At 49.7% G+C, this 12345-nt stretch overlaps 1 protein-coding gene across 1 annotated transcript in view; it reads right to left on the bottom strand.

The window, feature by feature from the left end:
• Nucleotides 1–12345, bottom strand: part of LOC139040027 (rho GTPase-activating protein 20) — a 50739-nt gene that overhangs the window by 28890 nt on the left and 9504 nt on the right. The window contains exon 2 of the mRNA XM_070482801.1: nucleotides 7558–7640. Within this exon, the coding sequence (XP_070338902.1) occupies nucleotides 7558–7640 (83 nt within the window). The remainder of the gene's footprint in view (nucleotides 1–7557; nucleotides 7641–12345) is intronic.

Below are 12345 nucleotides of genomic sequence, written 5' to 3'. Positions count from 1 at the left end.
ATGGTGGGTGACACTCCTCAGCAGCTCTGACATTGAGCCATAAACATGGCTCCCTGCTTGACCTGCTTTTCTGATTATTTTAACTTCTGCTCACATCCACCTCCTTCTGCTCTCAAGACAGCGATGCTACCTCTGGGAGGCAAAGCTTTTACAGAGGGAACCTTCTGTTTAATTCCAATGTGGTCTTTGAATAAAGCCGTGTTGGGGCTTCAGGACACATTTCTGTTTTTTAAAGCAAACATGACCATTTTCAATTCTCAGTATTTTCCAGAAATCGATGATGTGGCACGAGTCCCTGATGAACAGCTCCCGCCCGTTCCTGCCACTCTGCTCTCTGACCTTCTCACCCCCACACACCTCCCACTGCCCTCGCCTGGTTTCTCTCAGCACAAGGTGGTGTCCTGAAATGATACAGCCCCAAGTAAAGCCTGGGCACTTCAGAGGTAGGGGGTTTTCAACTCTTTCTGATGGCGAATTAACTATTTGCGGGGGGTCGGTGGGGGGGTGGGCAGGATAGAGAAGTTGGGACTCAAGCCATAGCAACTGGGACTAGAACTCTCTGCTCCATTTATAAAGGTCTTTTGGTTCTCTCTGAGTTTATTTGGGAAACTGCCTGATGATTTCCATATATTTGAGAGATTATAACTCACTAGCATGGAGCACAACTTTGTCTGTCTGGTTTCAGAGTCTGCCTCACTGCCTAACCCAGAGGTTGCACCCTCAAATGCCTGAGGAGCCAGGTGGGGACAATGAAGGGGTGAGGTGAGTGATAGGGAGCGGTGAGGACTGTGGAAAATGGCAGAAGCCATGCTATGTCCAAAAGGGGCAGCACATTGGTATCACGTAGGAATGTGGGCCTGGTGTTCCTGCCAATTATTTAAAAGGCCAATAAGCCAAAATTCTATTAAATGTCAACTGATTCTAAGCATTTATTTAACCACACAAGGCTTGGACCTCTGGCCCAATTCATCCTAGTCGCCTGCAGATTTAGAGCCCATGAAAACACTCAGATGATCCAGAACCTCTGGTGATCTGAGCAAAATATTTGAATATTTTTAATATGTTCTAAGCCATATTGAGAGGAACAGATCTAAATCTGTCAGATAATTATTCATTTGAGCTTTAAAAAAATATGAACCCACAGATAACCCACGACCAGTAAAAGGAAGTAGGTAAAGTTTCTTTTTTAAGAATGCTGCTTTGCCAAGTGTTTTCCCACATTTTAATCTTGATTTCTTTTCTTTCCCCTCTCCTTCCTTGCTGGCCCCCTAATTGCCCTCTCCTCCTTTTTTTTTGCATTTCTTTGCGATCCCAGAAGAACCTGTACACTGTCTGGGGTTAATTTTCCTACACACGCTCGGGGTCCTAATCTGAGTGATGTCACAAAAAAAAAACACCTCGTGTTAACCAGGTTTCACAACAAAGGCGCCTCGGGGCTCGCACCCTAGGGGAAATTTTAGAAACGCACTGAAATAGGAAACAAGTGATGTAGCAAATACCTGATGGACGGAAATAACTTTGCTCTTGGCCTTTCCGCGTGGTGATGAATTTCCAGCGGAGAGTGGGGCCGATGGCGGCTTCTCACAGTGAAAGTGCTGGCTGCCTGCGTTCCACTGTGACCTACTCTACTCCCCCAGAACTCAACGTGGGAAATGCTCTAGTGGACTGAGGTCCCCACAGAGTTCAGGTCAGCTCCTGCCTGAAGAAGCTTTGGGGGCGTGTTTGGAAAGGGGCAAGGAAAGAATGGTTGGTGGACCGTGGAAGTGAAGCAGGCATGAGCAGATGTGTGATTCTGGAAAGGGGTAGGGGAATATTTACTCTGGTCCTTTCACTTGGCTGTGGGTTTGCAGAGAGGAATGGGGAGTGATGAAATAGCTGGGGGTTCTCTGAGTTTTTTCTGGTGATTTTGTAAAAGGAAAAAAGTGTTGTTCAACTGATTTCAGCATTAGAAGCTGAGTTTGAACCCATCCTTTCATAGGGGCTGGGGTTTAGAGGTACCAGGGATGTTGGTCCTTAGTCCCCATGACTTGGGGATCCTGGCATTTGGAGTCACTCCGAGTGAAGTCACGGGGCACATCCCTCTCTTGACAGTCACGTTATTTTCGTGTGGTTCTTCCCCAAGTCCACATGTGAGACTTGTTACCCTACACTAGGGTTCCACAGCAGCTGCTCTCTGCCCTTCCCCTTTCTCTTACTATTTATTTTCAAAGTTGACTCCAGCCTATGGCTCTAGTTACCACCTTCTTCCATGGGGCTAACGTTAACTGAGTGCCTGCGACGTGCCAGGTGAATCTCTTTACTCTGTTTTTCAATCCTTTTTCAGTGAGGCTGGTTTTACAGATGAAGAAACTGAAGTTCAGGGATGCAACATCGTCTGCAGATCATGGAGCTACCAAGTGGCAGAGCTGGGAGCTGGAATCAGGACTTTTCCATGTGTCCAAACTCTACCTCCTGAGTATTTCTCATTTACCCCTTCTTTTTCATCTTAGGTGTCATCACTGAAGTCCCAAGCTCTCGTAGCACTTTGCCTATATGGCTTTGATAGTTTCTGACAGTTTTCTTTCCTCCTTTCTTTCTTTTTTGCTGAGGAAGATTTGCCCTGAGCTAACATCTGTGCCAGTCTTCCTCTATTTTGTGTGTGGGTTGCTGCCACAACATGGCTGATGAGTGGTGTGGGTCTGTGTCCAGGATCCGAACCCGTGAACCTGGGCTGCCAAAACAGAGTGAGCTGACTCCAACCACTATGCCACAGGACCAGATCCTCTGACAGTTTTCTTGCTTCAGATCTTAACACTCGCAATTCTCTGTCCCCCTCTAACCTCCACATAACTCTCTGGGAAATTTTAACAAGCGTATGAGCTTAAGCCACACCCAGGCTTACAATCCTGCCCTGCTCGCACGGCCTTTGGGGTTCTCAGGGCTCTGTGTCATTGGCCCTGGCCCTTGGTGTTTGCTGAGGTGCCCCCTCCACATATCAATGCAGGGACCACGTGTAGTCTGGATTGGGTGTCTCTCTGCCAACCTCTGTCATCGAATTGCTTCGTGTCCATCTGTCTGTCTTCTCTATTGTAATGCAGATTCATTTCTACACCCCAGCATAGCGCCTGAATAAGGAAAATGCATGATGAACAAATGAATGAATGAACGAAGCCTGCAGCAATGTGTTGAACCACCTTTGAACTTTTATGTGCTTTGTTTAATTTGCTTTCCACTGAGGTGGTCTGGATTTCTCTTGCCCTTTCCTGGCTCATCACCCATAAGCAGTTTGAAGCAAGGGGACACAATTGGGGACCAATGGGAAAAAGCAGCAGGTAATGGAACCACAGGGGAGCCGGAATCCATCGCGGGCCCTGCTCTTACACAGATACCAGTGTAGGGAAGAAAGAAATCATGGAGCGAGGGAGGCCTCGGTTACAGAGTGGCCTGGCCAGGCTCATGGCACACAGCCTCTCCATCAGCAGGGTTTCTCCTGGTTCAGCACCTCCTTCTAGAATAAAAACAAACATTGGCTGGACACCTGTGTCCCAGCCAGTGTTCGAGGAGCATCTGCTCCAACCAGGCAGGAAGTTCTTAACTCTCACCTGGAATCACATCAAGGCGCCTTTTCTTACTTGTCCTTTCTAAAATTGTATAATAAACAAATAAAAATATTTATGATACCTTATCACAAATGAGAGACACTATCCATTCTCTCTCTATAGGGTATCTGGCTTTTTTTTGATGTTGAAATTTTGTTTTGGGGTTTTAGTAAAACGCTGTGTTTTTTTTCTGTGATGTTTATCATTAACTCTCTAATATTTTCTCTAATAATAATTAATGGCTTTTCAGAAGGTTGAGAGTTCAAAGCACTTCCCCGACATTATCTCACTTGATTTTACTCCCTCTGCCTTGTGAATCAGGTGGGAATCCTGGAGCCCTATTTACAGATGGGGAACCCGAGGCTCAGAGAAGATGAGGAACAGAAGGGATAGATGGCCGGAGGACGATGCAGGCCCAGGTCTGCAGACTCTAAATTTTACCTGTGAACTTCAGCTTTCTCCATTATGTTTGTTTACTTTGTTGATCCTTCGTAGGCCATTTAGAGAGCCTCCCACTAGCACGAAGGCCATGGATGGAATGTTCTCTGTGGAGACACTGTTAGCTGATGGGTTGACTGTGGGCTCAGGGGAAACACCCGCCTGGAGAGTTGCCTGGAGACACCCACAGCGGGGTGAGGGGCAGGAAGCAGCACTGTGCTGCCTGCATGTTAGCTCACCTGAGCTGGGCCTACGGCTGGCTGCCCAGCCTCGCTCTGGGCCAGCACACCCTCAGGGCAGCGGTGGGCTCAGTGCCAGGAAGTTCCACCAGTCACAATGCTTCTCTCGGTGGGCTGTGTAAGAGACGTGGGTGGTCCTAAGAGGCAGAGGCAGGGAAGCCCAGCCCCCGGGTACCTGTGGCTGTGGCTGTAGGTCAGCATCGTTTCAGCTGGCTTTGAAGCACTTCATATTCCACACGAGGACTTCTTAACCAGGAGTCACGGGGAGAGGGCACATAGTTGCTCTTCTTTTTAATCAGCTTCTCAAAGGGCTCCATGTCCCCCAAATGTTTAACATTCATTATTCTACAGGAATTTCATGAATATATAAATAACGTCCTACAACCAAAGTGGAGGTGTCCTATATTATCCCCAATGCATGGTGATGACATACTGCTGTGCTCACCAAGTCAGGCAGTGTCCCCTCCTGCCCTCCAGACATGCTGCTGTGCCGTTCAGAATGCTGTCCATGGGATGTGCTGATCTCTACTTGCAATGGCCCCACCAGCCTGGCCAACTCCCACTTGTCCATCAGAACCCAGCTCTGTTCAACCCGTCTTGGACTCCCAGGGAAGCCCTCGGACACCTTCCTCTAAGCCTCCAGCACCTGCTCTGGCCCTGACACTCATCTTGCTGTCCTGTGGTTACCTGTCCACCTGTCACTCTGTTAGGGATACCTTGACAGCATGGCCTTTGTTGTAGCATCTTTGCATCCCTAGGGTCCAGTTCTGTGCCAGGTACACAGAAGGCGCTCAGGATATCTGTGTTTGATTGACGGTCTTGAAGCCAGACTATGAAGAGCAGACATGAAGCCAATTCTGGGCCTAATCAGGTCAAAAGATGTGGTTAGCCTGATTCACACAGGACTCTTTAAATGTCATATGAAAATTGTCGCTTGCATTTGGATGATGTAGTTACCATGACAACCAGGGCAGAGATGTCTGCCGCTTATTGAGCACCTCCTGTAGCCAAAGCACTTTATTGGATTCCCTTCTAAGGAGATGTGTAAATTCTGCTTGATTCGGTCATAGAAAGTTTAAGGACTTGAGTCTTGGTCCCACCGCGATACCAAGCCGCGTGCATCTGATGTGTATCGTGCTTAGATGCTCTCACAGGCACACTGTATATCTAAGACTAAACATCTAGTAAAAGAGATCAGTTGGGAAGATAACCAGGTGGCTCTGATTCGTCTTTGGAAGGAGAACCATTTGATCGTATGAGTCAGACCATTTGTCAATTACAAATAGTAGCTCTTGAACGTGCCAGGTCAATCAGGGCGCTAATATGGAGGCAGAGGGATGAAATCCACCAGCTTTAGCAGATGTCAGACACACTTTACTTTCGTTTACCATCTGGAATATCGTTAACTTTGGCAGCAGTCTTACTCAAGGCCATCATTTGACTTCTATAAACCAGACTCCCATTTGTGATTTTTCTCAGCCTTTCTATTGTGTATATTAGCTTACAATAGACTGTTAGTGTCATAGATACTTGAAACTTTTACTTGAAGTTTTAACTGCTAAAGATGCTTGTAAAAATCGTGGTATGTGGATTCAGGTATTTGGTTCCCAGCTAGCAAATTGAAACCATCTCCAAGCACATCTCTCAAAGGGCTTCTGCTGACCTCCCATCCTCCTGTGATGTATGGAGTTGAGGGCAAGGAGTGGCCTTCCAGGTAACAAATACTGGGTGGGGACGGCCACCAGCACGCTTGCCCTCCTGTAGGCCAAGTGCATTACCCAGGCTTTCTGTCAAGTTTATCTTATGTTTGGAGAGCTTGGGAAAGTGCTCTTCATCCGCCTGATGAAGAAAAGACGTTCCCATCACTTTCTGAGAGACGCTGCCATCACTTCTCACGTCTCCTCGTAGCTCCTCGCTTCATGTGCCCACGCGTTTGTGACTGAGGGTCACTGACCACAGTTAAGGTCCCGGCTCGGTGATGCTCAAGCAAGCACCCAAAATGTATAAGCTCTGCTCTGCTCTGACCCGCTTCTCTGCACCCCCCGCCCCTCCCATCCTCCGCTCTTGCAGGATCCTCATCACAGCACACCCATCTCAGTTGCCAGGGCTCCCTTCTGAGTGTCGGCATATAACCTGCATTCTCAAATGACCGGAGGGTAAATCCTGTCTACCATTGACTGCTCCGGCTTCCTTCAAAATGCTTCCAGCAGGTGCGTAAAGGCAGAAGCTACTTGCCTATATCCACTGAGCTTTCACATTCAGGAAGGTGGTCTGCTGGCTCCATGGGAGAGAAGGAGCACTCTACGGGGAGTCCATGGGCTCTGCACACTGCAGCAGAGCCTCCAGCATGAGTCGGGGACCCGCTTGCATGTCCCTGAGTGGACTTGAGTTGCGTGTGTCTGCGGCAGCCTGGAGTGGGGGCTTTGTGCCCAAGAGTGGGGTCTGGGGGTAAAGGAGAGACCGCAGGGTAATCACAGAGACGTCCTCCTTTTCTGTGGGTCCCACTGGGCTTTGCCATGTGCTGTCCACTGCCTGGAGTGGCCTCTCTTTGGCCATTCTCCCAGGACCCTTGGCAACACTGTTTTAGTTTCCTCTAACCCCACTGCCTGCAAGAGTTTTAGGTAAGGCCTGAGACTGTGGTGTCACCGCATCTGAACTGGGATCCTAGTCCTCATCATCTGTTCGGCAAGTCATCCAACCTCCCAGAGCATCATTGGGATAATAACTTTGTCCACTTCTGAAGGTCGGTTTGAGGGTAAAGGATGCAATGCGGTGATGGTGAGCGGTGTCTGGCCTACGGGAAATGCCAATAACTGGTGGCCATTCCAAGCTCATTCGGCCCGACTTACCTCTTGGGGTGTATGAGATCCTTTGAGAGGGATAGTGATGCTCATCAATTTGGACCAATTCAGTAAAGAAAAGATGAAATAAAAAAAAAAAAAGAAAAGATGAAATCAAAACAACACTCTTAGATGGACTACTTTTCACTTTTGTGAAGTGGGTTTTTTTTCCTTCTCTTTGGTTCTTTTTGGAGTGCACCCACATGATGCCCAGAACACCTGGGTGATCCAGTGACAACCTGACACTTTGTCCTAGTGATGCCATGTGCCTAAGAATAAGCCGAGGCTTCTTCTGCATGGTCCATCTTCACAGCACCATTGCATTCTGCTGTGCGACGGAAAGCACCCTAGAGAGAGGAGACCACCAGGCAGTGGGGAAATGAGAAAAGAACCAGGAGCTGAGGGCGCTCCTTGGCTTAGTGGGGCCCCAGCAGCGGGTTCATGCGATGGGGTTTCACCTACCTGGTGGGTGGCCACGCCTTGCTTAAAATCTTGCCCAGTCCACACGCTGGTGCTGAGGAGCGAGGCTGAGCCAGGATTCTGAGCTGCGGAAACAGAGCAGAGCGGGGTTGGTTTTGGTCTCTCCCTTTGTGGGGAACATTGTTCTCAGGAAATGCAGCGTTGTTCCCAGTGCAGTAGGCTGAGCATCAAGGGGGCACGTCCTCCACGCCCTAGCGCCCTCTCATCTGGGGGGGCAGGGAGAGCGGCTTCTCGCCAGTGGCCTCCCCCACTCAGTGTGGCTGGGTCGGGTCTCTGAGTTCCTGCCTGGGGCTCGTTCTGTGATTCCATGATTCCTAAGCCTATTAGCTCTCCTCTCGCTCCCCACAAAGATCCATAAATGGATAACTTTTCCAAGAGGGGACAGTGGGGCAGAACAGATGGAGCAAAGTTTTGGGCAAGTTTTTGGCCTCTTGGCCATCTGCAGGTGACAGCTATATGAGGCCACTGCTGGGCTTCTCAGCATGAAGGTAACATGTTTTGTGCTTCATAGGATGTTTCCTGTCTTGTAGTTCAGTATGAGTTTTGACAGGAAATCCATTGTTGTTTCCCAACATGGCATACCCTATTCTTTCATTCAGTCATTCAACAAACATGCATTCAACTATGTGCCCCGGTACTGAACACAAGGAGTTAGGATTACAAGACAGACAAATAGATGCCATCTTGCCTTGTGGAGTTTATATTCCAGTGAGGGGTGCAGATAAAAACAACTGGCCCCACCAGGATCTCATCGCCCAGAGGCCAAGTGCCACAAAGGAGCAGGGGCTGGGAAAGCATGAGATAAAGGACCTGCTCCGGTCTGGGAGGTCACAGAGGCCTTCTGAGAGGAAGTGACATTTGGGCAGAATCCTGAAGAAGGAGTAGAAGTGAAGTCAGTGAATGGAAAAGCAGGGGCAGAGGGAACAGCACATGCAAAGGCCCTGGGGTGGGAGCCAGCATACAAGATGGTGGAACTGAGGCAAGACCAGTTTGGCTGGAGCCTGAAGAGGGTAGGGGAGACATGGCGCAAAATGAGGAGGAGAGGCCAGCTATGAAGGCACATGAGTTGTCAGGTTTTTATCCTAAGGGCAGTGGGAAACAATGGAAGGTTGAAGCAGAAGAGTGACATGGCCAGATTTAACGTTGTTTTGCCTCATTCGGGCTGCAGAAACCTAAGAGTGAGTGCCCCCGGGTTGTCATGAGCCATTGCAGGTGTTCAGGGAGCCCTGGAGGAGGAGGTCACCAACATGAAGTGTGTTCACAAACAAAACCTACAAAGGCAAGCTCTCTCCTTGCTATTTTCTGCACCGCTACGCTGCATGGAAGGGCGTTACACTTAAACTCAGAATAAATATATTATTGATGAGGCCCCAACACTCAGACCCACGGTGAGTGGCCTGGGCCCTGCTTAGACGACATGTCAGATGGTTGCAGTCAAAAGGGGTGGGCCGTGGACGCTTTGAAGGCCCCAGTGGTTGAACTACATTTAGCTTAGAAAATAAGCCCATTTTTGCACTAAGTGAAAGCAGGGGTTGTGCAAACCATTGTTCTCATACTAACTGAGAAACCACGCGGGCTGGAGAGACCAGAGCAGAGAGCTCGCTCTCCAGGCCTCTCTTGGCCTATTCAGTACAATCAGAAGCCTTGATTTCTGGGTCTGCCATGTAGCGACCCTCACGCTGGACCACAGCTGCATTTCCAGCCCCTCTCATGTGTGGCCATTTGACAACAGTAAGTAGCCCTTCGGCTTTATTTCTGCAAAGGACAGATCACCAGTGTTTTCTCAATTGTGTCCAGCTGTGTTTATTTAACGGGTCTTGTTTTTAATTTTACTGAGGAAGGTCACAGACCTCGGCTGTACGTTCTGCTTTAATGGAAGACCATCTATCCTGTTCCATTGTGCTGTGTTGACATCTCACACCCTCGGTTTACTCCCACTTTGTAGGCAATTGGGAATCCCCATCAGGTAGTGGGAGAGGCTCCTGTTCCCAGACTGGAGGCAGCTACACGCGGGAGCAGGGAGAACCGAGCTGGTAAATCAGGCCTTCCTGAGTCTGGATGCGTCGTAATTTAGTCATCTAGTTCTCGAAAGGGCCCGATTCTCTCCAGGTGTGGCATTAGCTTTCACCACAAGTAGAAATCCCTACGTGTCAGGCTGTCTGAGAATCAAATGCAGAAAGTCATTCCAAGGTCAAAGAGAAATCACGTTCATGGTCAACCATCACGTAGACCCCGCAGGCTAAAGGACGGCAAGGAAGGAGTGTGGTTTCCAGGGAAAAGGAGGAGTGAGGACGTGTATGAACAAAAGGAGGTGGATGGTAGAATTGGGCTGCAAACATCCAGTGGTGGCGAGGGGGTTTGACAGCAGAGGTCCCCGTGGAAGGCTGTGCTGCGGGTCCGGGCCAGCTCTCCCTATAGCACCGTGTGCCGGGTACCGGAGAATCCGTGTGATTGAACCAGAAAAAGGACAAAGGAAATGGCTTCTAACCAGCCTGGTTTTTAGGAGTGAAGACTGAGCTCTTCTCTCCAAGGTGTTCGTCGGTGTCCCAGCTACGCCTTAACACCATCCTGACAGAGTCATTCTTTTTCACAAGGTTTCTTGATGCTGATGAAAGCCAACACAGCAGAGCGCTCTCACTCCTTTATTCCTCCAGGCTCATGACTTGAATTATTCCCTTCTTCAGAGCAGGTTTTCATATGAAGGGGACAGGGGTGACTTTGACGATGCCTGGAAAAGTGCTCTGAGAGCCGAGAGAGTCCTACTTCACGTCTTTGTGCAGTCAGCTTGGCTCTGGGGTTCCGTTGAGGGTTTCCGGAAGATTCACCATTATCTCATCCACCCTCTTTTTGCAGCCCTTTCCAAAAAGGCAAAGCAGTAGTTGAGGGAGACGTGGCTTGTTGGGGAAGCCGGGAGCAAGCGGAATGCAGCGGGTCTGTCACGGGTTGGCAGCTCCTGCCGTAGGATGGGCACACACACGCCACCACTGTGCCAGCCACTGCCCTCCGCGGGTGGGTCAGACTTCTGAACCAGCAGCCAGATATAGAGCGCGTTCTTTTGTCACTGGCACAGCTCCCCTGAAGCGTGGGCTGAGCGCTCTGGATTTGGACGATCACGTTGGTGTGGCTTCCAGCAGCTGTGTTTGCAGGGGGGGTGGGGGTGGGGCAGGTTTGCGCCCTGCACCAGCCGGGATTGGTGTCCGCCTGGAGGCGGCCTCATGTGTCTTCCACCTTGGCCTCTCTGGACATGGCTTCATGACAGTTAATCCTGCTGGTGTCCCACGGGGCATCCGAGGGCCCACAATACCCTATAACTTGTGCCCTGGGATGGCGTGCAGCGTGAAATGGAGGGGAGAAAGGAGAGCGATGCCTGAGAACCAGGAGCTTTGGGCTGGAGCCGCACCACCTCCTGCAACTCGCCCTGTGAGTCGGGCCAAATGGCTGAAGCGTCTGTGTGGAGCCTCAGTCTCCTCCTCTGTGAAATGGGCATGCCCTGTTTTCTCCTGCTTTTTCTTGCTCCCATCAGGAATAGGATATCAGTTTAAGTCCATTCTCTAAGCCTTGTCTCTTTTGGAATGAAATACTTCGTTTTCTTATGAAAGGAAATGAAAAAATCAGAGACCAGGCGGGAGATTTTTGTGACGGTGGGATGTTGCTTTCTTTGCCCTCAAAATGTTCCTACTACTTTGCTCTTTAGAATGGATAGTGTTCTTGTCTCAGAAATAGCAGCTGGTAAGTCTGTATATCCAGCACCTGCATCACGCCCTCTAAGAAGCTGTTGACCTGACTGACTTGAAGTGGTTTAGCTGTCTCCCCCTTCGGATGTCATGTCCCCAAAGCAGGGACTACGTCCTCTTTTTCTGTTTTCTATCCCCAGAGCCTACCGGTACAGGCCAGGCATTTCGTAAGTGCAAGAAGTTGTTGAATGGACAGATGAGGTGAATGACAGGATGGTAAGTCCCCCGAGGATAGGGGACACATCTCTCCCACACTGTGGTGCCCAGCACACAGCCAACTACAGAGTGGGTGGCCAGCAATTTAACTCCTAATGAGTTCACTCACCATACACTCAAAAATAAAGTCAGCCAGGAGGGAAAAAATCGGATACACACTGCCAGAGAGAGTGGCAGGGACCCGAGACCCAGATGATGCACAGTACCTACAGAGGACATAACAGCTTTCACTCGTCATATTTTGATGACAGCATTGGAGAGAATGGCTCATCCAGCCAAACCCACGGGCAAGGGAACTTATTTCACATGGGAGTTTTTCCCTGTCCAGGGTGGAGAGTAAGGAGCCATCCATTCTTGCACACCTACAAAACACCAGGCCCTTCTCCAATCATTCTGGAGTCAACACCTATGGAGCTCCATGCAGGAGCCTGCACTGACTACTGATGGGGGACAAACAAGGAGTGTCCCTGACCTCGGGGAGCTACAGAAAAAGGTAGGTACCTGACAGGCAGCAGTGGGGAAAGTACCTGACTATGGAAAGGCCAGGGTGAGATGCTGAATGGAAGAGGAACTTGTTGGGTTAGAGAGGTCAGGGAAGGCTTCCTGGAGGAGGTGGATTATGCGCTGGACCTAAAAACACCAGCAGGATTGGGGCAGGCGGGCCACAGCGTGACTTGGGAATGGGCCAGGCGTGCTCAGGTCCAGGCACTAGATTAACAACCCGGCTGGAGGAGGAAATGGAAGAATAAAGTGACAGCCAGGCGATTTCGTGTGGACTGTATCCCACGTGACCACACGAGCCAGGCTGCATGGATACATT

Source organism: Equus asinus, chromosome 1 (genome assembly GCF_041296235.1).
Source record: "Equus asinus isolate D_3611 breed Donkey chromosome 1, EquAss-T2T_v2, whole genome shotgun sequence".
NCBI lineage: Eukaryota > Metazoa > Chordata > Mammalia > Perissodactyla > Equidae > Equus > Equus asinus.
Note: the sequence above shows the minus strand (reverse complement) of the source record. Positions and strands in the feature narration are given on the sequence as shown.